Raw genomic sequence first — 27,632 nt, 5'->3', positions numbered from 1 at the left:
AAATCTTCATATAGAGGTCTTTGTAGTCTAATAACGGTGAATGGTCGTGCATCTTTTTCGCTTATTCACCCAGCGAAGCCACTAGCTAGCAAAAAATTGCCCGTCGACTTTGAGCCATCAGTTCAAATAGGTATCCCAAATTTCATTTCGTGCTATTCTGTAAAGTTGTGTCTAACAGCCAAAGTGACATCACTGTCGCGATGTGTGTGTGTGTGTGATGAATTACTGAGAGAAACTGCATGTGACCCAACGAAATGTTTAGTGTCTATTCTTAGTTTATTGTTGCAACTGCCATCAAGAGGTATAACTTTTGCTGCTGCTGCGTCACTGCGGCAGGGTGTCCAAAATCAATCCCTTCCTGGATATTGTACGAAAATTCACGGATATCCAAGGGAGTTAATAGTTTTTGGAAGGTTTTCACCTTACAACCCGCCCAGTACATTTTGTATTTCCAATGGATATCCAGAAAAGAAATGTGGCGGATGTTCAGTGAATGCCCTACGCTTCGCTAGGCGGCATAGTTAGAACGTGTTTTAAAATTCGAAAATAGTGCATGATTAGAAACCGGGGAAGCAACTAGGAATTTAGACAAACGTGTAGAGGAACATTCACAGCTACAGCATGCCTTTTCCAAACATCCGTCTTTAGCTTTCACCCTCTTCGTTGACAACTCGTACGACGCGGGATGAGTGGGAAATGACGGTTGAGAGAGAAAGTAAGGACAGAAAAGACCAACAAGTGTCCGGTTAGCTACCCTACACTGGGGTCTAAAGGGGAATAGAAAGAGGGAAAGCGAGAGAGAGAGCGGGCTGCACGCGCGTAGATGGTTGCACAGGAGGACTATAAACAGTCGCTCACGCCGGTGCACTTGAAAAACTGCAAACTGCACCAGTGCATGAATAGTTTCACGCGTTAGCGACGGATGGGGCCACGGTGTCAGAATTTTAGATTCAGTTAACGGTATGGAATGGTAGAAAGTGTTCTGGAATGGCTGGTAGTCCAACGTGCGGCTCCTGTAGATGCGAGGAAATCATCGAACGCCTGTTGGGTATCTGTCCTCAGTACGTCGTCCAGCACCTTTCTCTCCAGAAATGCCAGTTAAAAATTAAAGAAGTCGACCTGGCTTGATTGCAGCGTTAATATTTGCTGTGGATACTGGTTTGATGACATGTTCCACATAGTGGAAAACAGAAAAAAAACAGGATGGGAAAGGCCGGGAGCTTAACCGGATTATAAATATCCGGTTCGCTAGCCTCCACTAGGAAAGGAGTAATGCGAGACAGAAAGATGGAAAGAGGAGAAAGAAAGCAGATACACGGAGAGCGCGGGAGTGTCAGAGTCATCAACTGTAGCACTTGTTGCTGCTACAGTGCTTTAGGGAGCCCCTCTTTATATAAATTGCTGCCGATTTAGACTCACGTAGCCTTTACAACCGCCGGAGAATTATGCGTTCCATCATGTTGCACGTGTTAAAGGTTAATGACATGGGCTTCAGAATATGTCTTGCCTGGTGTGAGTTTGGAACTTACATCATCTAATAATGAAAGTGTTTCCCTTGATAATATGATAATAGCTTTCGTTAGTTTTCACTATTCTTCGTGCTCTGCGAGGACTGCAACATTTTGCAATAACATTCACCAAATAAACGAAGAGCTAACGCTTTTAAAACTCTGGGAATGAACACCGCAGCTTATAGTATATGCGGCTACGTGGGAAAAACAAGAAGCCATGCGAAGAACACATGTAGGACAGAAAAGAAAGCGAACAGCATTTTTTAGGCAGAGGGACGCATTTATGCAAGCGTTCCTACAGACATGTTTGACTGAAAAGTGGCAAGACTTCACAAATAATTGCATGACTTGGTACACTGTATAGACTCCTCTGCTAGTGACAAACTTTGCATACATCAGCAATGTACTGAAAATTCACTGCACAGAACCTGCATTAGTTACTTTGTAGAGCATGCAAAATTGCTGAAGCTGCCCAGCTTACAAGTAACGCAGTGGGGAATGAATTTTGACAGCCAAAGGGCCGACTACAGACTTCGCTTAAGGTAGCGATTTCAGTAGTTCGCAAATAGGTGCGAATGCAGGTTCATGCATTTATTTTTTTCACAGCTCTTAGACGGGGTAGCCGACGACGCCTTATGGTACCGCTTGAAAGCAGAGGCGGCCTTCCTGTGGACCCTGCCCACGTGAGAAGCCCGGATCAGGCGCTGCTGAAGGCCGAGTGTTCTAAGTTTTTCTCAGAACCTTGGTTTTATCCTTAGTGACTGCTGAGATAGCCAGACACATCAAAAATAACTTCCTGTGTCACGGAACACAAATCACCGTAGGAAAGCACTGCAACTTTTCCTACAGGTTCTGTTGCGAACTAAGTGGGAGGGCACACAAATTTAGATCACTTCGGAATTTTATTCACCGGTGCTTGTAGCTGTTGTATACATTATATGGTAAGTCACATTTCACACAACATCAACTTAAATACACGAGACAACTATCACAGAACATGAGAAGGCTTCTTCCCTGCTTAATATACATATAAAAACACCGTGTGACTTTGGGTGGCTGCTGTGCACATATACTGGTGTCCAGTAACAGCCCGGCATCTGGACATGCCTAGTTGTACTTCAAATTGGCCATGACAGTACCAGGTGCTCAAAATCGATCTAAGTTAACCCTGGTATTAAATTAATTGGATACAGGGTATCCAATAATTTTGTTGCCTAGAACCACGTCATGCATTTGTTGCGCCATACATGTAATTTATACTCAGCCTTCCGTAATGCAGCTGGCGAGACATTAGCTAAACTGACATTGATTATATGGCTAAATTATGATGGTTTCTGCCAGAGGAGTGCCCGCGAAAACTGTGCTATGAGTGTGTTTTAAGTTAAGCAGACGTATCCAATCTTCAGATTTGGTGCAACCAAGGTACCCTAACGCCAAGACAAATTCAGTAAAACACAGAGGCAGAAGTTGGATCACTAATTGGCAACTCCACCCGATGGGGTTATAGTGGGCTGCTTTATTTCACTTGGCCTACTTTATCTATGCCTAGACGGAAAACACTACAGCGTTGGCTTTCATACTTCTACCGGGGGGCTGAATCGGACGGCAGGAGGCGGGGGCACCAGTGCGAGGCAGACAGTTCCGCACAACATGGCTGCCATCCAAGTTGCCCCCTCTTGGCATAACAATGGGAATGTTTCCACCTGCAGCTCCTCCACCAACTAGGAGGTCTACATGAGCTGACCGACGTCCTTGCACTGCAGCATGAACTACCAATCGCAAGTTCCATACGACAGACACGGGTGCTGACTTGTCGGAGCACGCCCACCCAAATGAGGAACAGAAGAGACAGGAGAGGGCCCGCAGGTGGTTGAGGCCAGGCTGTGTCCCCGTCAGAAGCTGCGCGTTCCCGCTGTCAGGCTCCGGGTGCCGTCGCCGGTACGCTCCATGCGCCGCTGCACCACATTCGTGGGCACCTCCTTGCGATCGTACACCTGGCCGAGCCAGGCGAAGAAGTCGATGAACCACGTTGTGGTGTTGATGGTGCAGCCCAGCTCGCTGGTGCGGTAGTCGTAGGGGAACGTGTGGTGGTAGTTGTGGAAGCCTTCGCCATGGGCACCGACTATGGTCACCAGGTTCTGCCGGGGACTGATGTGCTTGTCGTACGGTCGGTTGCCCCACATGTGAGCTGCGCTGTTCACCAGCCACGTCATGTTGAGCGTGAAGCAGTAGCGAGTCAAGGAGCAGACCAAAAAGGCATTCCACAGAGACTCCCCCCACAGCCACCATGGCAGCACAGCCGGAAGGACGAAGCAGATAAGCACCATCATGGACAAGTAATGCCTGCGGAGAAAGAAACGTGCACGATTAAGTTTGCACAGAAGACTTTGAAGTCATCAGAGACTGTTATCGATCTATCGCTATTGGCGACATTACTTTCAGCACGCGTTTACTCAATTGCTAAGCCAGCAGAGGCAGTTATGACGAAATACACTGGTGGGCGGGAACCCGCCCTCTCAGAGTTATTTTCGTGTCACTCTGTTATCGATGGTACGTACAGTATGGACGGCGCAGGCACCCACCGCCGCCCTTCGCTGCAGTAAGGCATCACGCCTTACTGTAGCTTAGCGTGGAATTGGGTGATTTTACATCACGTGGAAGTGAAATAATGAGCGTATAACCTATCGTGACTGCCGGGTCGCAGTTTCTAAACTGGCACTTCGCTTTCACGTGTAGGTGAGGGCCATGTGTGCGAAGATCCACATGGGGTAGCTGGCGCGAGGAATTCTACCCGCGGGTAAATTTCATCATCATCTTATTTTATGTCCACTGCAGGATGAAGACCTTTTATAGCTATCTCCAATAACCCGTTTCTGGTGTCAACCGCTACCGTCCTATTCCTACAACTTTGCTCATCTCATCACACCACCTCATCATCATCTAGAACCCTCAAAGTGCATTTCCTTTCCCTGGTACCGACTCTAAGAGACTACGGGTTATCTGCTGTACGCCTTACACGTCGAGCACAGCCACACTTTTTTCCCTCTCAACTAGAATATCAACTACACCAGTTTGTTCTCTAATCCACTCTGTCGTCTTCATCGTTTTCCATTCCGTCGCTCGTTGCCCTGTTCTTAGTTTCTTCGCAAGTTTCCTTTTATGCAAGTTTGGGTCCCATAGTTTAGCACTGGCAGAATATACTGAATGTACACCTTTTCTTTTCAAAAATATCTGTACGTTGCCTTTCATTACTTAAGAATACCCGCCGCATGTGCTCCGACCCATTTTTATTCGTCGATGGGTCTCATGATCCGGGTCCCCTGTGACTACGTGACAGATGGACTGACAGCGGGGCTATTGGAGGAGCCGGTGTGGAGGGCTACGGATTAATTCTGACCACCTGGTGTCCTTGCAACGCGCACATAAATCAACGAGCTTTTTTTACAGTTCGCCCTCCACTCAAATGCAGCCGACGTGGGCGGAAACGACCTCGCGCTCAGCAGCATAATAACGGGATAGCCACTCGTTGACAGTTTCAAGAGGCTGACCACCATTCACCAACTGCGTTGTTCCCTGGCTACTGAGCACTAATTTGGTCTCTTAAGCACTAATTTTCAAGTCTGCCGGTAGGCATTTTCGGTTCAAGTCTTCAATCTCATTTGCTGTAAGTCATCTGTCATAGCATTGCCGAGCAAGAAAAATTCATCTGCGAAACGAAGGTTGCGGAAATATTCCCATATAATTCTTACACCTAACCTTCCAAATCTAGCCTCCTGAATACCTTTCGCAAGCGTGCAGTAATTAAAAATGGTTAGACTGTACCTCCTTACCCGACACGCTTCTTAATCGGTATTTTTTCAACTTTTTCACGTGAAGAATTACGTTGGCTGTGGAAGGCCGAAAATATTTTCCAGTATATGCCCGTACGGTTTCAATACTCTTTGACTGCGGCAATGCACCCATGGTTACTGGAATCTACCCTGAATCGAACGGCTTTCTGTGATCAAGAAACGACATACCGAGTTTTTTTCACGAAATGCGTCCGAAATTCTTCAAAATCAGAGAAGCTGAGATACTGAAATGATTTCTTCTGGATTACTTTAACCACAGAGGCACACACTTGAAAATGATTCGACGTACTAATTAGACAAGTAATTATGTCAATTAGACTAACTTTCTAAACAAAAGAGCCATGCGATTGGTCCCAATGGAAGACTTGAAGCGCTCCATCAGAGGAGCTCATAACCGTTTCAAGAAATTAAAGAAAAAGTTGACGCTGCTAATTTTTACATCGTAATTCATTCCGACCGATTCCACACAGAAAGGCGAAACTGAACAGCCGAAGAGTGCAACTGTTACGCCATTAGTAGACGTCCATGCATGAGTGACGTGAATGCCCGCGCGTCACCGTCGGACGAGCATGAAGCTAGCGCGATCGCGGCTTGATAAGGACGGTCGCATGATGCTCACCCGACGGTAAGGCGCAGGCACTCACGCTACTCATGGACGGCGGATGGCGCGCTTCAAGTCTTCCATTGGGGCAAATCGCATGGCTCTTTTGTTCAGAAAGTTATTCTAATTTACATAATTACTTTACTACATCGAATCATTTTCAAATGTCCATCTCGGTGGTAAACGTAATACAGAGGAAACCATTTCATTATCTCAGCTTCCCTAACTTTAAGAAATTTCGAACGTATTTCATGAAAAATCCGGTATATAGAAGTTCGTATATTTCGCCAACTTCTAAACTGCCTCATCAAAGGCGAACTGCACCGAAACTTCACTTTGGCTAAATTGCTAATAAATGAGTAGCACATACTACTGAAGCAACCTTGGCAAAGCTGCAAGGCTGGTAATTGACTAATTTTCCTATTAGCAGCCTTTAAATTAGCACCTAAGCAGACACACCTGTACACCTGGTCGTTAGTGGATATGATGTAAATCCCAGCACGTCGTCTCCGAGATATTCCAGCGCGCCGCCTAATCTCGCTGGTCATGCCGAAGAGGAGTCGCGCTGGTTCTCAACGTTCTGGGTCATTCCCGGCGAATAATAACGGCAGCGTTATCTTCAGTTTGGGTATCAAACACGTCTATTTTGGTTAGTTTTAAGCGACGCATCCACTCGTATTTCACACCTAAACTTTGCACAGAAGCTGAGCTATATCTACACTACCTGAAACTATAGGTTTTTTTTTTTTTTATGCCATCCCCCCCAAAAAAACTTCTTTCAGAGCAAGTATATTCTCTGGCCTGATTCCATGAAGTGCTGCCCTGGCGCTATTCTAAATCATTTTAGTGAATATTTTGTACATTTTAAACGCAAGCTAATAGGTTTATAACTCGTCACTTCTTTAACGACTTTTTTCTTTCTGAGGAATTGGTATTATGCTGACATCCTTTCAAGTACCTGGTAGATTTGAAATCAGGCATTTCGTACAAAGGGTAGCAAGCTTTCATGGTACAATGTCCTGGCTGTAATTTGTCAGATTCACTCTCATTCCAACTTCTTCTACCGATTTTCCCCAAAACATAGGGGATTGGTCCTTCACGAACCCCTCTGCAACAACGTCTAATCACGGCTACACGGCTGTTCCGAGGTTCAATGTAAAACTCATTTGTTGCTTTTACTATATCATCGAAGTTGATGATCTTGTCAATCTCTGATTGCATGCGTCCTGTTTCTCTCAATGCCAAGGCTCCTCCTTGCCGATTTCAAGTTTCCCCCATTTTTTACCCCTCCGACAACCTTTCCAACGTAATAATTTAAAATTCCGGTGCTTTACTTCAGCCCTGGGTAAACTCTTGCAAGGGACAGTTAAGTTCCCGCAGAGCATTTACTACAGTACGACAACTCAGCGTCAGCTAGAGAAGGTTTTTAGCGTGGGTAAATTATCGTACCACTAAAATACTTCGTGCAAACAGCCCTTGGCGTTTACAAGGCACGTATACGAGGCCACACCCTGCTATAGCATACACGTAAGCCCTGTAAGAGCTACAGTTATGCAAGCGCGAGCTGTAGTCATAATCTTGGTCTTAGTATAGCATTATTTAGTGTGCTTTGATTAGTATATGCTTTGATGTAGGAGTGTACGTACTTTCTTTGGAAACGGACGACTGGGTCAGCCAGGAGGTCACTCATGTCGATGGTCTTGCCCTTGGCACGCACGTCTGGGTGCTTGCGAACCAGAAGCCAGCCGACGTGAGAGAAGAAGAAGCCCCGCGTTGCATCATGTGGGTCAGCGGTGGTCTCGGAGTACTTGTGGTGCATCCTGTGATCTCTCGCCCACTCGTAGATATCGTTCTGCAATGGAAAACGAAACCATGATAAAATTAATTTATTTAACGCGATCGGTGCATTTTCTAAAAAAAAAGAAAAAGAGAAGAAAAATAAAACATAGCCCACCTGCAGCGGTTATTCATTGACGCCTAAGCAACCGTTGCGAAACTACATTACTTGAGAAACGTTGCGTGTTAGATCTACACAACGTTTGAGGAATCCCACGTCATTTAAACTGTACTAAGTGAATTCCACAAGCACAGGTACGATTTCTTGAATCTATCAGCAATTGAAATATAACTATTCACATTTTCCTTTCGAGCTCATCATCTGGAAGCACGTTTGCGCCAACTAGTATGCGCAGCACGCCTCCTCATGAAGACTTCTGAAGATTACTTGTCTCGATGTAGGCAATCTTTCCAGGTCTTTCTTTTCCCGACTAAAATTTACACCGGCAACAAGATTTTTTCCCAACAATTGCTAAGACGACGAGGTGTATTGAATGAGAACCAAGAGCTTCCAGCACGAGGTTCTTCGCAGAAAAATTTGTGCTATCGAACTGATTTGATTTGCGAGAGTTGCAACTTCATAAGCATATACGTGCCGTATCATTGAGTTTTTTCCTTTATTCTGAAGAGACCACTGCCATGCAATTGCAACACTAAAAAAAATTTGCCCTATGAGACGAAGCAGCACCTCGGCACATCGTTATCTCACGTGTTTTCAGCGTGGTTTTATACATACCGACCACATTGTTAGGCGCTTCTGACGCGTCAGTTACATGCTCCCCACTGCCTTTCTCTAAACTGGAAGATCCAAGCAGATGTTGTTTGCTCACCTGGAATGCCATGGTCTGGAAAATCATCATCATGATGCGGTAGGGCAGTTTAGCTTTGTACGACTTGTGAGACCACATGCGGTGGGAACCAGCTGTTATTCCAATGCCAGACAACGTGTACAGGATGTATGCTGAAAGATGGAGAGATCATGCGCATAAGTCCTCATGTGGTTCACTGATAAGGTAATCATAGGCAAGTTGATATGCTCTGCACTTGACATGAGCTGAGCAAACAGCTACACTTAGAAAAAACAGAAGAAAAAAAAAAAAAAGGGGGGAGACGCTGCCACCAACGTACGATTGTCAGCCCTCATGAAAGCGTAGAATTTACTAAAGAATTCCTTAAAAATAAGAAAAGGCATTCTACACTGCTCGAAAAACAAGACGAAGAAGAACAGTAGCAACAACAAGAGCCGCCACAACAAAAACAACAGTTTTTGTTAAATATCTAATAAACATAGTTGAAACCGCCTGCTTCTTGGACAATCCCCCGTAGTGGGTATGCGCCAAAGTTTGGGAGACAAGACAATACAAGACAACAGCGCAGGTCTAACATTAAAGCACTGAAACGTAATTTGGTCCGGTGGACCCAAAATGGGTCAGATGACTTAGCATGCGCTAAGTCTTGGGTCTCCAATTCTGAAACTGTTGAAGAGACGGCCAATATTAATTATTTATTTATGGAGTTCTACATTACAAGGCACGTCATAGTGAAGCCCTCCGAATTAATATTAACGTTCCCCTTAATTTCAACGTACATGTGCAACCATGTTACGTCACCTTTAAATCTTTCTTCGTTTTCTATATTTCCATATTTCAGTCCTTACATCCCCCATCCTGACGCGCAGGGTAGCCTACTAGATTTTCATTGGTTTGCCTGTGCGCATTTTCTTATCTCTGTTCTGCCTCCATCTCTCACAACGTGTTATGGCGCAACACCGCTGATTTATTACTAGCCACTCCATTATATGTGCCGCCGTCACCAAGAAGCAGGCAGTTATTGAGTGTATTGCCACGGGAATGTGCGGTTAACTTTGCGAGACGTGGCTTGAAGTTCTGTACAAAAGGCGCAGACAACATTCGGTTTAACAAAAAAATGTAACCAGCTGACCCTGTGATCGAACCTACGAAATTTACGCACGCCTTATCATAAAATCGCTATAGGGTTGCCGAGACCGGCCGGCCTCTGTTTTGCTTGGCATGAACGCCTTGCAATATGCACTGCCGCTAGATTTCGTGATTGTTTTAAAAACTGGATCTGGTCACCTGGTTATCTACTTCGGAGAAGCACTGTTTTAAATGTAAATACAACCAGAGATCTTCACTGTGCGTGGCCACTTCTGAATTGCAATTGACGCACTACCTTCTCCACAATCGTTCTTTTATGTGCAAATTTCAACAATTCCGGTGAGCTCCTATTGTTCAAACTTTGCAAGCGTTTGGACCCGCAATACCACACAAAGCTTTTCTGCTGTATGCGTGACACGTAATGGACGAGTACTTATTTCCTGCTTGCAGCCGCTAGAGACGCTGGTAAATGTCCCGCATTCCTGCTCATGCAAACAACGAAACTCAAAGGAAGTAACTGCAACTGCTTACTTTCACCTCACGCCCCTCTGAGGGGCGTCAGGTGAATCTCCGGCGAGTGATGAATAAACGATCCGCTGCTGCTGCTGCGGAGATTTGCGATGCGTTTTATTATCACTGGTGGAAACCGTGGTCTCTCCCATAGCTAAATACAGCGTTCATTGGAAGAATAAAATTGTCATTCAAAAACAGTGTACGCGATTCTATGGCGTTAGCGTTGGAAGAAAGAAATAGCGAGAGCTACTTGTTTTTTCTCCCGCTCCGATAGCACCAAAAAATTCGTGCACGCGAGTGGCGAAAACTTCATTGAGGAAAAAAAGAAATGGTCAATTTCCATTGTTCCACAATGAATGGTATTGCGTAGTCAAGGTCAGAGCGGGAGCTTTTCATTAACAGAAGAACGGCACCATTCGCGCTCCAACTAACGCGAGCCCTTTAAATATTTAACTGAAGGAACGAGAGAGCGATAACGTATAAAAGAAAGCCGGGTAGGGTCGAATTGGGAACTAGGAGGAGAGGTTGGAAGCAACAAGCTTCCGCCAACTCCATTTCATGCATTTTTTGGTAGACGGTGACGCGCGATGACCTCGATTTCCGAGCCACCGTGCATAACCATGCAGAAGATTAAGACGGAGAATAGATGGGAAGTGTCCGATGGCTTATCCTCTCGCTATTTGACACGAATAAGAATCAAGCCACACTCTCTCTTTCTCCTCTTCGCACAATACGCTGATTTGCATTGATCCTCGCTGCTTTGGCATGGCAGCTACACTGCTGGTTGCAGCTCGGCGTGTCGCTCAAGCAAGGTTCAGCATCCAGGGTCGGAACGCCCGGAGAGCATGGTTACGCGGACCTTGTATCGTAGACCTTTAGCGCATATATATCAAAGAGACCGATTCGAAGCCCTCGTTGTGAGGCGAAGAGAATTCTACGATAATTTTGACGCTCATCCCCTCTATAGCTCCAAGGTCGCCTTATTTACCAATAAAGGCATTTGCATTGTCCATATCAGCATGCTTTATAAGAACTTCCAGGTGCTTATAATAGGGTGTTTCAATGCACGGAACTTGGCTAGACTGTGATGAACAGTTGGAGAACGGGCCTAAATGATTCTTAATCTGTCCATTACGAAATTACATGTTGCACGCGTCATTTTATCACTGCTAACTTCTCGAACTTTCCGAGGTCGCCACAGGTACAGCTTTTCAAGGGCGAAGGTCTGACATAATTCTGTAACGGCGATGACCTAGATCAGATAAGGCGGTTCGCAGCCAACGGAGATCCTAATCAAAGCGAGGCCTGCAGTTGTATCTGTGAAGGTAAAGCGCTTCGCAGGCCTTCCCAGCCGCACCTAGCCCCGGTGCCTGCACTCTGCGCAACGCGAAAAGCGGGAGCAAGGACTCAAAATGGAGAGAGAGAGAGAGAGAGAGAAAGAAAGCAAGCGTTCAGAGGACGAAGATCCAATCAGGAAGGATTACCGCCTCCCGCGTGTGCCGTTTCTATCTTTGGAGCTCGTCAGTAATCGTTTTCCCCCCATTCCAATTAGAACCAGCAACAAATTTTAATCTTGCATGCTTAAAGGCCGCTACGGATACATGGCCGAGTTTCATGAAGTATAGCGTAAGCTATATGGGGAAAGAGGAAATTGTCCGCAAGCGTAAGCTCATTGCTTTCTGGTACACGGCGCGTGGTTCCTTATCAGAATATCTGGGCCGATTACAGGAGACCATTGTATGACCTTTAACTAACATTAAGTGTCCCAGCTTTAACCCCCCGGTCGCTGACGACAGGTTCTAGTCGCATGATGACAGGTCAGTACCCTGCCTCAGAGCGGCTATATCCAGAGGATTCTAGAGACATCGCCTCCCGGAGGAAATGTCTGTGCTTTCCAGCAGATGGCGATGGCGCCACTTTAGCTCAGTGATCTGTTCTCACCATGTTTGCCTTGTTTGTCATCACTGTAAATACTAGATGGAAACGACGCTTACATAACTACACCCGCCGCGACAGCTAAGCGGGCGTATCGTTCTGACATGGAGCGCCGAGTTCAATTGTCGGCAGTGGTAGCCGCATGACATGTGGTTGAGGCTAATCCGGAACCTTATTCTGCTAATGCGTCGTTAATAGTTGAGCTTCAATTTTGCGAAGTAAAAAGTCCACCAATTAACCTGGAGCCGTCCTATTCCATTCTCTTTTCCTTGGCATTACCGGCTTATTTATTGACGCCACGCTGAAATAATTCCCAATTCCCAAAATTCTGTAAGCTTTACATAGAATGTCAGAAGTTATCTTCCTCGCAGGCGTTGAAGGTTCATTTTGCCGTAAGTATATATAGCACGTTGACACGCATCCTAAAGTAGTTACCAACTTTCTTTTTTTTTTTTGCTACTATGTCATGCACGCACTGGCCTATTTGCTCTTCCAAAAATAGAACACTCAATTTGCTACATATGTTCGCAGTCTCTCACGGAAACAAAACACAGTAAATCAATCACTTTTCTCAGCTCATACAAATGTCTCATTATGCGTTCTATACACCCAGAAATATACGAGGTCGTGCATGCTGATGAGGAAACACACGACTGCACTTAATGGCATTTTAAATTAAGAATGAGGACCTGCAGATTAATCGTTCGTTGACAGACATCTTGCGTCATATCAGCTCCTCTCGTAAAGCAGAAGAAATGTCGAAGGTGCGTCGGATCGCACATCAATGAGATGTTCCCCCTACAAACTGACGTGATTTGCATGAGCGCAAATGCAAATGAGCAGCATCACTCCCTTTTGCTAGCGCAACTGACCTAATCCCCGGCTCGCTGTCGGACTGACTTTGGAAGCGGAATTTTGGATTATGGCCTCAATCTTTGTTACAAAACTTACCGAAAATCAGTAACTTGACAAAAAAAAAAAAAAAAAAATGAAGCGCAAAGTTTAGTGCTTCGCAACTCGGAAAAAAAAAAAAAAGGCTAATGCGGTGTTGTTAGCTGTATCGTTTAGACAGTCTAAAGTCTACACATACTTAATACATAAGCGTTTAAGCACGAGGTCGTGGGTGCGATTTCTGGCTGCGGGCGCCGCATTTCCGTGGTGGCGGAGTGGAATAACGCTCATGCACCGTGTTTTGGATGCACGTCAAAGAACGCTCAGCAGTCAAAATTACTCCGGAGCCCTCCAACACGGCGTCCCGGGACAACCGACTGCGCAATTTCGGGACGTTACACCTCGTAAGTTCAATTTAGAGCCCACTTACTATTATTTATTATTATATAGACACCAGCTACGCAAAAGTCTTGGTTACAAATTGTCGGTATACTTCAAATGTGTGCTTACTGTGGCACCTTCCGTACGCTCCAGATGTTCCAATAGATGCAGTTTACGAAATTGTGGAATCGTTTTATGTTTGTTGCTAAGCGACAAGGTTTTACAGTTCATGGGCTTCACTTTTTGATAATTTCAAAATTTTCGATGCCTTCGCGAGGAAAAGAAAAATGGCCCAAGCAAAAAAAAAAAAAAAAAAAAAAAAAAATCTACTCCCAACAGGCGGTAGAGTTACGCGTTTTGTGTTGGGAGCGACTGTTAGGAGATTATTTGTAAAAATCGTCGAAAATGTGGGAAAACGATAGCGACTGTAGATCCCGCAACCAAGACTCGCAATTGTGCAAACAGCATCTGTCCGTCAGGGCTCCTAAAGCGGACAAACGTGATAGGTAGTGAACATGACCTTGAGAACGACACTGTTGTGAAGAAGACTTTTGCAGAGCTCAATTAAACAAAGTAATTTACGCAAACTGCAAATTGATCAGGTGAGTTAGTCCGCTTTAATCGACCTGTCAGCCGCTGTTCCCAGGATTACGATACCTTTTTGGTTGGGGATGTTAGTGTTGTAAAAGCATTGCTTTAATTTCTTTTCTTCTTTAAGAAAAATCTGACTTTGTCGTTTTTTGTTCTTTAATATGTAATTGACAGCCTAAAATTTTTTAAGTACAACAAATTTCGCGCAGGCAGGTTCGGTGGCTGCGAAGTGATAGCATTTCCGCGTTTCATACGTATACGGGTGTCAAACTTTCCATCGCGATCCTGCCCGACGGGGGGATTGGTCGCGATCAAAAGTGCACCGTGTGGCACCCGTATAAGAGACGGTCACCAAAGAATCGCTGCCTTTGCGAACAGTTTAAAGAGAGAGATAGAGAAAAAAACAACAACAGCAACAACAAGGAAAATGCAAGTAAAGCACACCGCGCTGGCTCGTGATGCTGCGTGGCCAGAAAAACGCTGCAACACGCGCCAGCGGAGAATGAATGGAGCGTGGGGAGGGCCTTACCGGCGAGCACGGTCTTCCACTGAACGGTGAAGAAAATCAAGTAGAAACCGTAGAGGGAGACCAGGTGCAGGCTTCCCATGAGGAGCACATTGCGCCATACAATCTCCATTTTGTACGGCTTGGGAGCAGGCAGCTCTTCCGTCACGGTCTCTGTCACTGTCGACATGGCTCGCTTCTGCGTGCGTTAGAGACAACTCTTCAGTTTAGCAGACGACATGGCGGACTAGACTTTGACGCCCTAAAATTCTGGCATACACTGCGCGACATAGCGTGGTCGTGGTAAGATCGCTAGCAAACGAAATAAATTCCCACTGTAACCGAGGTTGCGCAATTAAAAAAAAAAAAAAGAAAGAAAAAACACGCCCGAAGCTTGCGTGCTGAAAGGGGATGCGTTTAGGTGTGAGCACCTTGATTCGTCTCATTTCTGCAAATGTCTAGTGGACGGAGCAGCAGCAACAGGTAAAAGTGCCGGGAAAAATGACACATGGAAAGACATTTGACAGTCTGTACGAAGACCGCTCTGCATGGTGTTGCCGTTTTGCGGGAAGGCCAATGCAGACTGCCAATGCCAATGCAGACTGCAGCACAAGCGATAGCTGTGCGCGCGACGCTGCCGGCCGCCAAGTAAAACGATTTGCAGTGTCATTGGTGTCTAAAACACACTTACGATGAGAAAAAAATGCGATCGAAAAAGGGGCTTAAGGATAGCAGCAAAAATAAGAGAGAGATAAACTCCGATTCATACTTATATCATCCAGACGGACGCGAAGTTCATAACGGGAATTGCATCACCCGAACTCACGGAAGGTAGAAATACGAGGCTTTGAGGATTACTTAAAAAGAAAAAAAAGAAACGTACAATTCGTAACACCAGTAAAAAATTAAGGGCTATATTCGCTAAAATAATACTAAGTTGTGTCTTAGACACCGGAGAGAGAAGAAAAACTGTCGAGCTAGCCGTGTGGGCAAGGTTGCCCCGGCGAATTCACCGAAACTTGTCCATCCACCCAAGCTATGTGGTCCCTTACCGGCACGTACACTTCAGTCAAACGCCAAGAAGGGAGCACTCGCCTGTGGTTAATCCAGCCGCGCGGAGTATCCAATGTGACGGCTGCCAACGTGCTACCACCGCAGTTATAAGAGGAGGCGTGCGCCGCTGCTGGCGGGAATCCAGAGAGAGCGGATAAAAAATCACGCGTTCACAGGTCGACGGGGAACGCCGGCTGGAGGAAGCCGGTTGTCACGTGGCGTCATCTCGCGGCCTTATGATTGGCTGGGGCGCGCCGGAAGCAACGTGGCCTTCCCTCACCGTCTGCTGACGAGCGAGCGGGTGGGGACCGTCGCGAGCACGCCGTCGTCGAGCAGACGACGCCGACCGGCTGCCGTTCGCCATTCAGTGAACACTCGAAATATATAGTAAATATCATGCCTTTGCGGGTGACCGAGCGAAGCGAGCCTGTCGGAGATTGGCAGCACTGTTTCAATGCCTTAACGCAGCCCTGTGTTCGCACGCAGTCGCAGACAAGGAGCCGCTGCAAACACCGGTTGGCAGTAAAGGGTGGCGTGACGCCCGTGGCGTGAGCAGATCAGATGATGCGCCTTCTCGCCCCGATGTTTTCTCGCCCCTTCAGCCGTGCTCGCTTTCTCCACGCTTCGCGCCTCCGCTGGGAGGAGAGCCGGCAAGGAGGTACCTAGAGGCGCCGCTTTTGAAAAAGTTGACAGCAAGAAGCAGAATCTCGCAAGCGTACGTAGCATCTTTTTAATGCGTTAACATTAGGAGCGTCAAAGTGGAAAAAAGTGTATGTGTGTGGAGCGCGTGAAGCCGGTCACGTGGTAAAGATATGCATACATATATGTGTGTGAAGCCAACAGGCAATGAAATAAAGGAAAAAAATAGGGGTAATTAGCTGTGATGGAAATTTAAATGTAGAAAATAGTGAAAAGGGAATGAAAGGGGTCGCAACGATAACTTGTTGCCGGAGGAAGCGGCGCTGGCTGACACTTCCAGGGCTAGATCTAGTACGCACATAAATACCTACGTTATTGGACGGATTGATGACCGTCGCTGCAGCAAAATTCGTAGTACATCGCACGCGTAATACGAAGGTTGTGGGTTCGGTCCCCACCGGCGACAAGTTACCTTTTCATCCACTTTTATTTCTCTTTTCTTCATTATTTCCTGCATTCTAATTTAAACCACATCTAATTACCCCTGTGCTTTCCTTGACTTCATTGCATGTTGGCTTTACATGGTAGTGAGGAACAAAAATCGAGCCCCTCTGTTTCCCTTCTCCTCGTTCATATAGTGCAACTGACGGTGGTCTGATCCGTACCGCCTTCAGTTGCGCTCCTCGAAAAGACAGGACGTGTGTCGAATGAGCTCCTGAGCAACACTTTGCAGTGTGCTGAAAGCGGTTAAGGTCATGGATCCTGCACGTCTAAGAGGTGCGACCGTAATGCTGACGCAATTCTCTCATTTATCGCTGAATTGCCAAAGAAGTTTTTTTTTTCTTTTATTCACACACTGATTCTATGCAAATTTCGAGGATCTGTGAGGTTCAAGGACACTCGTAGGAGCCGTAAATATCCTGCAACACGCCCCAGCCGGTGTTTTTAGCGTAGTCAGTGCTCTTGCTCTACCTGCTCAAGCACCAGGCCAATGCAACAGTTTCTTATATCCGATAGCAATTTAACAAACGCGCGGGTTGTATGAGCGTTCGGCCTGCACAAATAAATTGTTTCCTTATTTTGATCTACGCGCGTAGGTATTGTAGTTCTTACACAGAGCTGTCAAATAGAGAGAAAACTGTTCATTGAACGGCCAAAATTTCTGTCGGCGTGCGTGCAACCACGCCACGTGCTGGTATGATTGGTAAAGTGAATGGAGTAAGGGGGGGGGGGGGGGGGGGAGTATGTTTTGAAATTAAGAGTACACACGCACACTGGTACACTTGAACGAAAATCCAAATGAAGAGATAAAGGGAGAGAAAATAAAAAAAAAAGTGTGGGCAAATATTTACAGATAGGTAGTCATCGTGTATGGCCACTGTGGCCGCGTGTAACTGTTCGGAATAAAGCCAGTGGCACCTACATACTAAAATGAGCCCAACAACAGACATTGAAAATTTTTGTACACTTGCCAAAGCTGGTAATGGGAGGGGGGGGGGGGGGGCATACTTGTATCCAATTTTGATAGTTACAATTCTCTCTTCTATACTTGCCATAAATTTCAACACACTATGTCGAACGGCTTCCCATAAGTACCACAGTGAGGGTCGATTGATTATTTAAGTATCATACTTAAATAATCAATCGACCCTCACTGTGGTACTTACCGCCGAGCCAGCAATTTTTGTTGTTGAACAACAAAAATTGCTGGCTCGGCTAGGTTCTGATCTACGACGGGCCTACGACCAACCGAGGTGTATGAATGGCTTGTATGAAACGTGCTTGTGTTTTTGACAGCATTCGCTCTTCTTCACAGAGAGAAAAACCTCCATAGACATAAATCTTTAATATTTTAACTATGGTCGCGCTCTTAAATACACGGTTGCTGTTGTGGGCTTGGAAGAATGACGCTTAGTTATGAAGACAATCATCCCGATATAGTGTCCAGGGTCGCACGGGTCTAACGAACAAGCGAAGGAAGAGAATGAGAACGATGGAGCAAACCAGCAGGCAAGAAATGCCTAGAAAATGTGAGAGAAGAAGTGCGACGAAACTAAGATCGGCCTCTTGGATCATGAGCTCTCATCAAAGTATTAAAAAATGTAAATACCACTACCTACAGGCTTTATTTCCGACACACACGGAACATCATTTTTTATTGCTTTTGTGAATGCATAATTTCTAGTCTTATAACAAACGCGTTTGGGCACTTAACTGCTCTAACACACTGCTTCGCCCCCTCGTTCAAATGGGATTAGCCATAAATTTATTCATACAGCAGTGAAGATTACAGTGGCCTTTGTGTGTGTGTGTGTGAATCGCATAATTAGCGGTGGCAGTAATCTGTATATATGCGCTAATTGCTGATTAAATGATTAGCAAAATTGTGCCAGACAGCTTCATAATTAATTACATTAGGGCACATGTAACAATCGCAGAATTGAAGCACGTCAGTGCTCAAGACATAGCGATATCTCTCCCCAAAGAATTACAGTGGCATTTGTGCATTTGCTATATTTCTGCAAAGCCTCTTTCGCTCAATGCGGCACAAAACTAAGCGGTACACCGGCGTGTTTTGCGAAAGAAAAGAATTTAAATTGAAATAGTTCAAGATCAACGCTTTCCGGCTCCCTACTAAATGAACACGTCTAGAGCACTTGCGTCAGTTTCGTGTTTGCAACGTGTGCATCAAGTAATTGATCCAACTGTTATTCAGCCCATCTTAGTTATATAATTGGTTAATTATTAATTACCACACATTTACTGATGCACGCCGACGGTAGTAATAGGCTACAAAAAAAAAAAAAAGATGCCTCCTCTGCACTGGGCTAAAAAATTGCGGCTCTTCCCACCTTAAGGAGTTGTACTCAGCTCAGACTTTAGAAGGCCCTGTACTAGCTCCAGAAGGCATTGATCATTCACAGCCAGTTTCGAGAGTGTTCAACCAGCCATACACCAGAGCGTTCTTTTTCTTTCTTTTACTATAGTTTCACATCCTCTTAAGTTGCATCTTGCAATCATGCATGCATGCATTGAAAATCATGCATTGAAAATATGATATGGATGCTCGCTGCACTGTCCTCAAAAAATATTATCTTCCCATATGAAGCAGGTGGTATCATGGATGGGTATTCACGTACTTCGTTTCTTTCAAGCGAAATTAAGCAGCGCGAATGCAGAAAGGCGTTTGATATCGGCTGCGTCAATCGACGACTTTAAAGGGACATAGAAGAGCAACAATAAATTAGCTTAGACCGGTCACATGCACCACTTCAAAACTTACTTTTCATTCACTCGCCGAAAAAAAAAAGGTTCAGTTTTACTGAAAAAACACACACACACACACACAAAACAAAGGTTGAACTTGCCATTTTGTAATTTCGCGCGGGAACCTCGGGGCAGGCACGTCAGTGCGACCTCACGAATGCCGAAGTATTTTCCCGTGTTTGAGCCATATTTTTTGCCCAGGAAAAGTTATCCAAACTAGCTAGCTTGAATCTTTCGTAACTTTAGAATGCAAGGTAGTCCTTTTGTTAACCAATAAGCAATTAACTAGGCCGGAGTAGACGCTGTCAATATCCACGACGTCACGCGGGAGCAGGTGCGGGTTTTTTTTTTTTTTTTTTTTTTCGGGGCGGCGACGTTGCCATCCGTCTTTTTTTTTTTTTTTTTTTTTTTTTTCGTTTTTTGCAGTCTTTTCTGGCTTACCAAAGCGGCGGGGAGCATGACCCCTTTTGCTGGCAGAGAATCGTAATTTACTAATACAACGTAACCTAATATCCGTATTTAGTGCCAAGCTCGTTATACACCCGCTACGCGGAGAAGGAGTATGCCTACGGTCCGGCATAGGGCGACAAAATGGGAGAGGTGGACGACCGCGCTGGCTCCCGGCCTCGCTGTACGGGTCTTGTATTCGCGACACTCTGCGTGCTGTAGGAAATGAATCTATTCAAACGATGATCGCGGGCCTTTTGGAGGGCGTTGCCTTCGCAGAGGGACCTGGCATCCTTCAGATTTGGTTGATTAGTATCAATTGACGCTGCACGTACGCTGCTGTCGGCGCGCGTTGGGCGTTTAACAACCACCCTTCGCTCCTAGGAATGGTGCTTCAAGTGGGACTAGTTGGTAAGAGGACATTCTGTTTGCTGCGCTGGTTTGGGCCCGAAAGACAAGTTGTTCGTCTTGTCCTTCTTGTGTCGTGTTGTTAATCGTGCGGAAACCAGCGCATTGAACCGAATGACTTTTGTGGACTTGGGGCACGTTGAGAGCCACTTTAGAGAGCGTGTCACGGCCAACTTATCTGTATCGCGGTTTGTTGTGTAGCGGTCATGCTATCAGCCGGATACAACACAGATTGAAAAAATATGTACGTATACAGTAAAAAAAAAAAAAAAAAAAAAAAAAAGAAAAGAAGGGTTGGAATTCCACGGAACAGTTTGCTAGCTTGCTACCGTGCACTTGGGAACCGGGCCAAACGAGCATTAACATGAAAGGAATAGAGATTAAGGGAAAGTTTGGTGGAGCCACGCTAGTCTGTAAGGGCAAATAAACACAATAAAGAAGTTATGCATAGTCTTCTGCAAAGTATAGGAGATGAAGAGTATTGGGAAGCGATTCAACCTAAGTCAAAGGAAAATTTGACGCTGCAGTGAAATGAGACAGATGTTTCAGCTTTTACAGCTTGTATTGCAAGATATATTGGCAAAAGAGCAGGCTGTAAACTTCGGAACTAACTTATTCGTTTCCAGCTGGACGAAGAAGTAAATCATTTGCAATTGCGCGTGTAGGATGGGGGGGGGGGGGCTATTTTGAGACGAACTTATTAGTTGATGGGGTCATTAGAGGTAAACGCCATCCAGCTTGTCTATAAATATTTTCGTATAGCTGCAGTGACATTCCTTTTTAATGTTTCAGTTTATTGTCCTGAAAAAGAGAAGAGTGATTCAGCAGTTCGGGGAGGAACGCCGGCGAGTAATTAAGCGTCGCAGCATGAAAATTATGAAATGGACATCACATGTGTTCATTAATTGCCATTTCAGAGCTCGCGCGCACGGTGGGGCGTCGCTTAGGCGACACCAAAAACTCAGTTAAATTCGAATAGAGCGATGAACTGTGGCTATCTGGTGGGCAATACTCCTCCCCCCCCCCCCCCCACCCCACCCTTCCTATATGTATTAAGCATCGTTTTCTTCAATGTTCCTGCAAAGGTGGTAAGATTTCACCGAGACGTTTTAGAGTATAGTTCTACCACGGCAGTCTAGCACCGCTGGTCGTCGTATTGGGTTGCGTATAGGCCTTTTCTGAGACTTTTCTGAGAGACAACGGAATACTTGAATATTGTATGTTGTGTTATGTGTGTGTTAAGTGTCGTGTGTTTTGTGTGTATTATTCCATTTATCATCGCAATGACCAGGAGTAGCTTGCTAAGCGTGCCGCCAGGCAAACCTGCAGTTTTCATTAAAGAACCTCTCTTCACTCGGGGATACACTGGAGAGACAATGGAAGCACACCGCTTCCGGCAACACCTTTCCATGTTTGTGTGGAAATCGAAATTCGGCGTGAAACAGAGTGCTGCCCCCCCCCCCCCCCCCCCTTCACCTCTCCCGCCCTTCAACACAGGTTGCCACAGTCTCAAGCAGCGGCAACGTTGCTAGCGCAAGGAAGGACGTCCTTGAGCCAGCCTTACTCGAGCAAGGCTGGCGCAACACTGCCGTCCATTCTGCTGTGTTTCGCAAACTGCGCCTCGGCTCCGAACGGACACTGACCCGCTTCCTCCTGTTGCAGAGCGTGCAGTGCGCACCGCCCGCGCCTCATGCAGTTAAGATGCCAAGGCCGAGTGACTTTGCAACGTCGGCGCTGCAACACTGTGGCCGGGGTAGAAAAGGGGCGAAATGAGCAGGAGGGAGAGTGCGCGCCTTGCATTCGCTATACTCCTCCGCACCGCTCCGTATACCCATGTCCTTACCGCCAGACTACTGACCTGTGCTAGCGAGGCACGCATTCTTCATACAGGAGTCGGTCTATGTTCGATCTCTGATTGACTCACACTGTCCTCGCTGTCCACTCCGTCGCTCACCCAGCGCGCTGCTGTTATCTAGCGCTACCTTGCACGTCGACCCCTATAGAACTGCGCGACAAGTCGTCGGTGCTGTGTCATGCAGCACACAAGTGGGCAGTTCTCCCCTGGTCCCCTTCCGTCTCCCTGGCCGCGAGTCCGCGACCAGAGCAGCCAGCGTCTCCACTTCCTTTCGCGGCACCAGCGGAACGAAATACCTGGACGGCGTGAGTTCTGAAGCTCAGTGGACTTCCGGGAAGGGCGCCAGTGGCCGACAAAAATATAAGGCGGTGGACACCTCCGATAGTGGACGCCGGGGGTGTCCTCGTGAGCAGTCCTCGTGCGCACGAGGACACGATGGATTGGTTCACGAGCTGCTGACGCCCGCGTGTTGCCGACAGTTCAGTCTTCAGACTAGCGATTCGCTATTCAGAGAAGCTAACTACCAACAATACGCTATAATCAGGCACTCAACCATAGGCCCTACACTCAGGTGTTTGGCCCCAAAGCAAGGGCTATCAACGACGTTGAGCCTGCAGAAACTCCTACAATCAAAATTATGAATTGGTTTGAACAAGAATGTTCAGAATTGAGGAACTGTTAACCACAGAGCGCCGGCGTGTCGTCGCTAGTAGTTCCCATGCCTCCGCTCCAGGCACGGACCATGTACTATAGACGTCTCCTACTATAACACCGCCTGGTACAGTTCTCCCTCCCCCCTCTCTTTGTCTCTCCTTAAATATCTACTGCGTTCAGTGCATGGTAATCTAAGACTACAAAAAGTTGCTTTTTGAAGTGTATATTGCACGCACGTCCACGTAACTCAACTATACATTACACCTCAAAATAGGACAATATTGGCCACCGTAAAGCCCGCGCGTGGCGCGGTTTCGTTTCCACTGAGCATCGGATAAGATTAAAGAATTCTTTTTGTCATTGTAAAGCGGCACGCACCCCAGTGGCACATACCTAGTTACTCAAGTTAACATCAAGATATATATCATTGACGGATAGGCAGAGACGTCGGCCTGAGCTAGTGTGCTCTAGCCGTCAGAGATGTTCATTGAAGAGCGTCACGCACCTACTGGCACGTATACTCAGTGTTCCAAGTCGGCGTCATAGAGCTTCCTTCAAGAGCTGTACATATATACCCCGTGCCACGTACATGCCCAGCATACCCCAATGTCCGCATCCCCAGGGGCCCTCATATATACCACCACGCCCCCATGCAGACCCCAAGTTTGTCTGGCGGTTGGTTTCGAACCATGTTCCCTCAGCGCAGCTGCTTGATGCGCTACCCTTTGGACCATGCTTGGAGTATACCCAGTGACCCAGGTTCGCGGGAAAACGGTTAGAGACATAGACAGCCAGCCGCCGGAATAGTGAGTGAAGTGCCTTATGAATGATAATTGCATTGAAAGCCGCTGCGTGTGAACGGGTTGCCTTGCCGCGATCGCGGAAAAAGTAAGAACGAAAGATTCCGGGAATGGAAGCATAAGTCAAGTGAAAAAAACAACAAAAACAATTTAGGCATAGCGGCATAGCGGCATAAAACGACAATCAATAGTAAGAGCGCTGTAGACGATGTACTGCGGGCCCGGCCCAATAACATGTTTTCGGCATATCTATAAGAAGAGCGCCTGTGGCGTTTCCAGTCATCAGCAATATACCGCTGGGAAGGCAACACCCTTATTAAAAGAAAATTAAATTCTGGGGTTTTACACGCCAAAACCACGATCTGGTTATGAGGCACGCCGTAGTGAGAGACTCCGGATTAATTTTAACCACCTGAGGATCTTTAACGTGCACCCAATGCACGGTACACGGGCGTCTTTGCATTTCGCCCCCATCGAAGTGCGGCCGCCGCGGCCGGGTTTTGATGCCGCGACCTCGTGCTTAGCAACGCAACGCTAAAGACACTAAACAACCATGGCGGGTGGGCAACACCATTTCTGCGACAAAAAGTGAATGATTCAAGTGTGTCGGAAAAACACGCTAAAGGAGGATTAACCCTGGGAATCTTCTTGTTTCTTTTTTTTTTTTCCGGAACGTGCCGTTCGACATAGTCCATCCTAGGTTATAAATATGCGTGGCGCTGCATTGCACTGCAATGCAGCTGCACTGGCTAATTCACTCGCTGCATTGTGAACGACACGTAAACAATACCCCAGTGATTCCTTGCCACCGCTGCTACCCACGCTTTTTGCTGCGTGTCGAAAACCTGCGAGCCACTCATCCGGAAAGTCCGGCTGCGCACTACGCTGTTCACTCTCGCCCCGAGTGCGTAAGCGGCCCGTTTCCCGGCGCGTCTTTGTGTACAGGAAGGTGAGGAGAATGAGAGTTGGCGTTGAGCATGCCTCTCGGTGCAATGTCGGTGCGTAAATTCGTTCACGCAATTCTACTACCTAAAACAGAAGTGGGGACATCCGCAGTGTAAGAGTTTCATTCAACGTAAACGGCGACTTCAGTGCAAGCAGGCGTCCTCCAAATTCTTGACGGAGGAGGTGTGGTTTTCCCGGCACGCAAAGGCAGCCGCGACCACGCGCTCAGCCACGCGGACTCGTCCGCTGGCCGGCTGGGCCACTAATGGGTACAGCACGGCACTGTGTGCTGCATGCGGCCGACTGCAAGAATTTGCAGAGCCTAGCGTCTGTTTCAGGCTATTGCGGTTCGCAACAGGAGCTATAGATGTAAGTGAAAGAACTTCGACCGAAGTACAGTTTTGATTTTTTTGTGCGTAAGTTGAGCTTGCGCCAAACAGGCTGTAGAAATCCCCCCCCCCCCCCCCCTCCCGCTTTTTTATAGCTCTATTTTAAGTTGCCCATATGGACAGGAGCTGATTTAAGAAGCAGCAATTGCAGTGGGAGGAAAAGGCGCCAAGGTAAATAGCCAGGTAAGCTCTCCTCCCAAGTGACTAAGATCCTATATTAAAGATGCGACAACGCATGAAAGTGTCTAACTCTAGAGATCAGATAGCATTCGCTTAACTGTCAAAGCTGATAAACAAGATGAAAGTAACTGATATTCGAATTATAACGTCAGACAGATTGAGGAAGCAGTCAAAATTGGCCGCAGCATGAAATCAGCGAGAAGAAAACTTGGCATAGGACAGGACAAGATGTATGCAGTCAAAGATAAGCAAGGTAATGTCATCAGTAATTTCGATGATACAGTAAAAGAAGTAGACGAATTCTATACTGAACCTGTACAGTAACCAGAGCAGCCACGCAACCTTCATTGGAAATAGTGATGAACAGGATACAGATACTCTTTCTATAACTAGTGATGAAGTTGGAAGGGCCTTGCAAGACATGTCCCGTGCAAAAGCGGCAGGAGATGGATTAACAGTCGATTTAATCAGAGATGGAGGAGATATTATGCTTGAAAAGCATAATATCTATATTCTATATTATGCTTGAAAAGCATAATATAGAATGGCAACATTATACTAATCCATAAAAAAGGAAAACGTTAGAGAATTGAAAATTTATAAACCCATTTGCTTGCTTTCAGTGTTGTATAAAATATTCCCCAAGATTATTTCAAATAGTATTATTGCAACGCTTGACTTCAATCAGCCAAGAGAACAGGCTGGCGTCAGGAAGGGATGTTCCGCAATTGATCACGTCCATGTCATCAATCAGGTAATTGAGAAATCGGAGGAGTACAATAAACCTCTTTGTATGACTTTCATAGATTATGAAAATGCATTTCATTCAGTAGAGATACCAGCAGTCATGGAGGCATTGCGTAATCAAGGGGTGCAGGAAGCATACGTGAATATCTTACGAAATATCTACAAAGATTCCACAGCTACGTACCTTGCTTCTCTATAAGAAAAGCAGAAAATTACCCATCAAGAAAGGCGTCAGGCAAAGAGATACTTGCCATGCACTGCATGCTTAGAAGAAGTATCCAAGCTATTAGACGGGGAAGCCTTAGGAATGAGGATCAACGGCGAATACCTCAACAACCTTCGGTTTAGCAGATGACATTGTCCTGTTCAGCAACACTGGGGATGAATTACAACAAATGATTGAGGACCTTAACCGAGAAAGTGTAAGAGTGGGGTTGAAGATTAATATGCAGAAGACAAAGATATTGTTCAATAGCCTGGAAAGGGAACAAGAATTCAGGATCGCCAGTCAACCTCTAGAGTCTGTAAAGGAGTACGTTTATCTAGGTCAATTACTCACAGGGGACCCTGATCACGCGAAAGAAATTTACAGAAGAATAAAATTGGGTTGCAGTGCATACGGCAGGCATTTCCAAATCCTGACTGAGAGCTTACCACTGTCGTTGAAAAGAAAAGTGTACAATCATTGCATTCTACCGGTGCTAACATGGGACAGAAACTGGAGGTTAACAAAGAAGCTCGAGAACAAGTTAAGGACCGCGCAAAGAGCGATGGAACGAAAAATGTTAGGCCTAAGGTTAAGAGACAGGAAGAGAGCGGTGTGGATCAGAGAACAAACGGGGATAGCCGATATTCTAGTTGACATTAAGCGGAAGAAATGGACCTGGGCAGGCCATGTAATGCGTAGGATGGATAACCGGTGGACCGTTAGAATTACAAGATGGGTGCCAAGAGAAGGGAAACGCTGTCGAGGATGGCAGAAAACTAGGTTGGGTGATGAAATTAGGAAACTTGCAGGTGCAGGTTGGAATCACCTAGCGCAAGACAGGGGTAATTGTAGATTTCTGGGAGAAACCTGCGTCTTGCAGTGGGCATAAACGCAGGATGATGAGGATGATCATGATGATGATTGGCAGGGTCTATTTAAATAAATATAAATAACCTTACTGCACATCTCCGAACACAGAATATGTATGTATATGCATGCCCATCCAGCATGCCCATCCTGTGACAGTTTATGTGGTTTGTTTTGCTCGCGAGTCGGGTATCAAGCTGTTCAAACTGCGCGTACATCGCTGCTGGATTTTTCTGTTATATACGACTGAACTCACGTTTTTATAAAAGTTTTGGCTTCTTTTTTTTCTGCAGCATTTTATTTTTATCACATCATTTTACAATACTTTAATCGTCGTAATAATTAGTTTACTTTACTATAACATATCCATTCGTTTAATATTCCGGGCCGGACATGCCCTTCTCCATACTTGACACATTTCCACTTAGGCTCATGGGTCGATGCATCACTCAGAATCTCTCAGAATCATTCTCACGATCATCGACAACACAGGACCACCCATCAAACGGCCACAAACGTGAACGAGAGGCAATGCGCTCGATCATCTGGGTGGGTTGGGTCGACAGGTTCTGAATATTTTAACGCGAAGTACAAGCAGGGGGCAAAATTTGTTTCCTTAGGCCTGGGCACTGCGGGACGCGATTCTGTAACGCCAAGCTT

General features: G+C 46.1%; 1 protein-coding gene across 2 annotated transcripts; it reads right to left on the bottom strand.

Annotated features, from left to right (window-relative positions):
• Positions 1-2,394: 2,394 nt before the first annotated feature.
• Positions 2,395-15,762, bottom strand: LOC119432882 (stearoyl-CoA desaturase 5). 2 transcript variants are annotated; one of them, XM_037700035.2, is made up of 5 exons: positions 15,609-15,762; positions 14,538-14,712; positions 8,630-8,760; positions 7,610-7,815; positions 2,395-3,854 (listed from the first exon to the last, which is right to left on the bottom strand). In XM_037700035.2, the coding sequence occupies exons 2-5, from the start codon at positions 14,701-14,703 to the stop codon at positions 3,404-3,406; spliced, it is 954 nt and encodes a 317-aa protein (XP_037555963.1). In that variant the 5' UTR covers positions 14,704-14,712; positions 15,609-15,762; the 3' UTR covers positions 2,395-3,403. The 2 variants fall into 2 exon arrangements, with proteins under 2 accessions (XP_037555963.1, XP_037555971.1); XM_037700043.2 differs by lacking the exon at positions 15,609-15,762 and adding an exon at positions 15,566-15,590.
• Positions 15,763-27,632: the final 11,870 nt, after the last annotated feature.

Source organism: Dermacentor silvarum, chromosome 1 (assembly GCF_013339745.2).
Source record: "Dermacentor silvarum isolate Dsil-2018 chromosome 1, BIME_Dsil_1.4, whole genome shotgun sequence".
NCBI classification, from domain to species: domain Eukaryota; kingdom Metazoa; phylum Arthropoda; class Arachnida; order Ixodida; family Ixodidae; genus Dermacentor; species Dermacentor silvarum.
Note: the sequence above shows the minus strand (reverse complement) of the source record. Positions and strands in the feature narration are given on the sequence as shown.

What these genes read in the sequence shown, in the direction of transcription:
- LOC119432882 (XM_037700035.2), bottom strand. Translation starts at nt 14,703, where the DNA reads ATGTCGACAGTGACAGAGACCGTGACGGAAGAGCTGCCTGCTCCCAAG. An exon ending in TCCAGACCATGGCATTCCAG is followed by an intron (nt 7,816 to 8,629) that starts GTGAGCAAACAA and finishes TTTCCATTGCAG; the next exon opens with AACGATATCTACGAGTGGGC. An exon ending in GTCGTCCGTTTCCAAAGAAA is followed by an intron (nt 3,855 to 7,609) that starts GTACGTACACTC and finishes CTTTCTCCGCAG; the next exon opens with GCATTACTTGTCCATGATGG.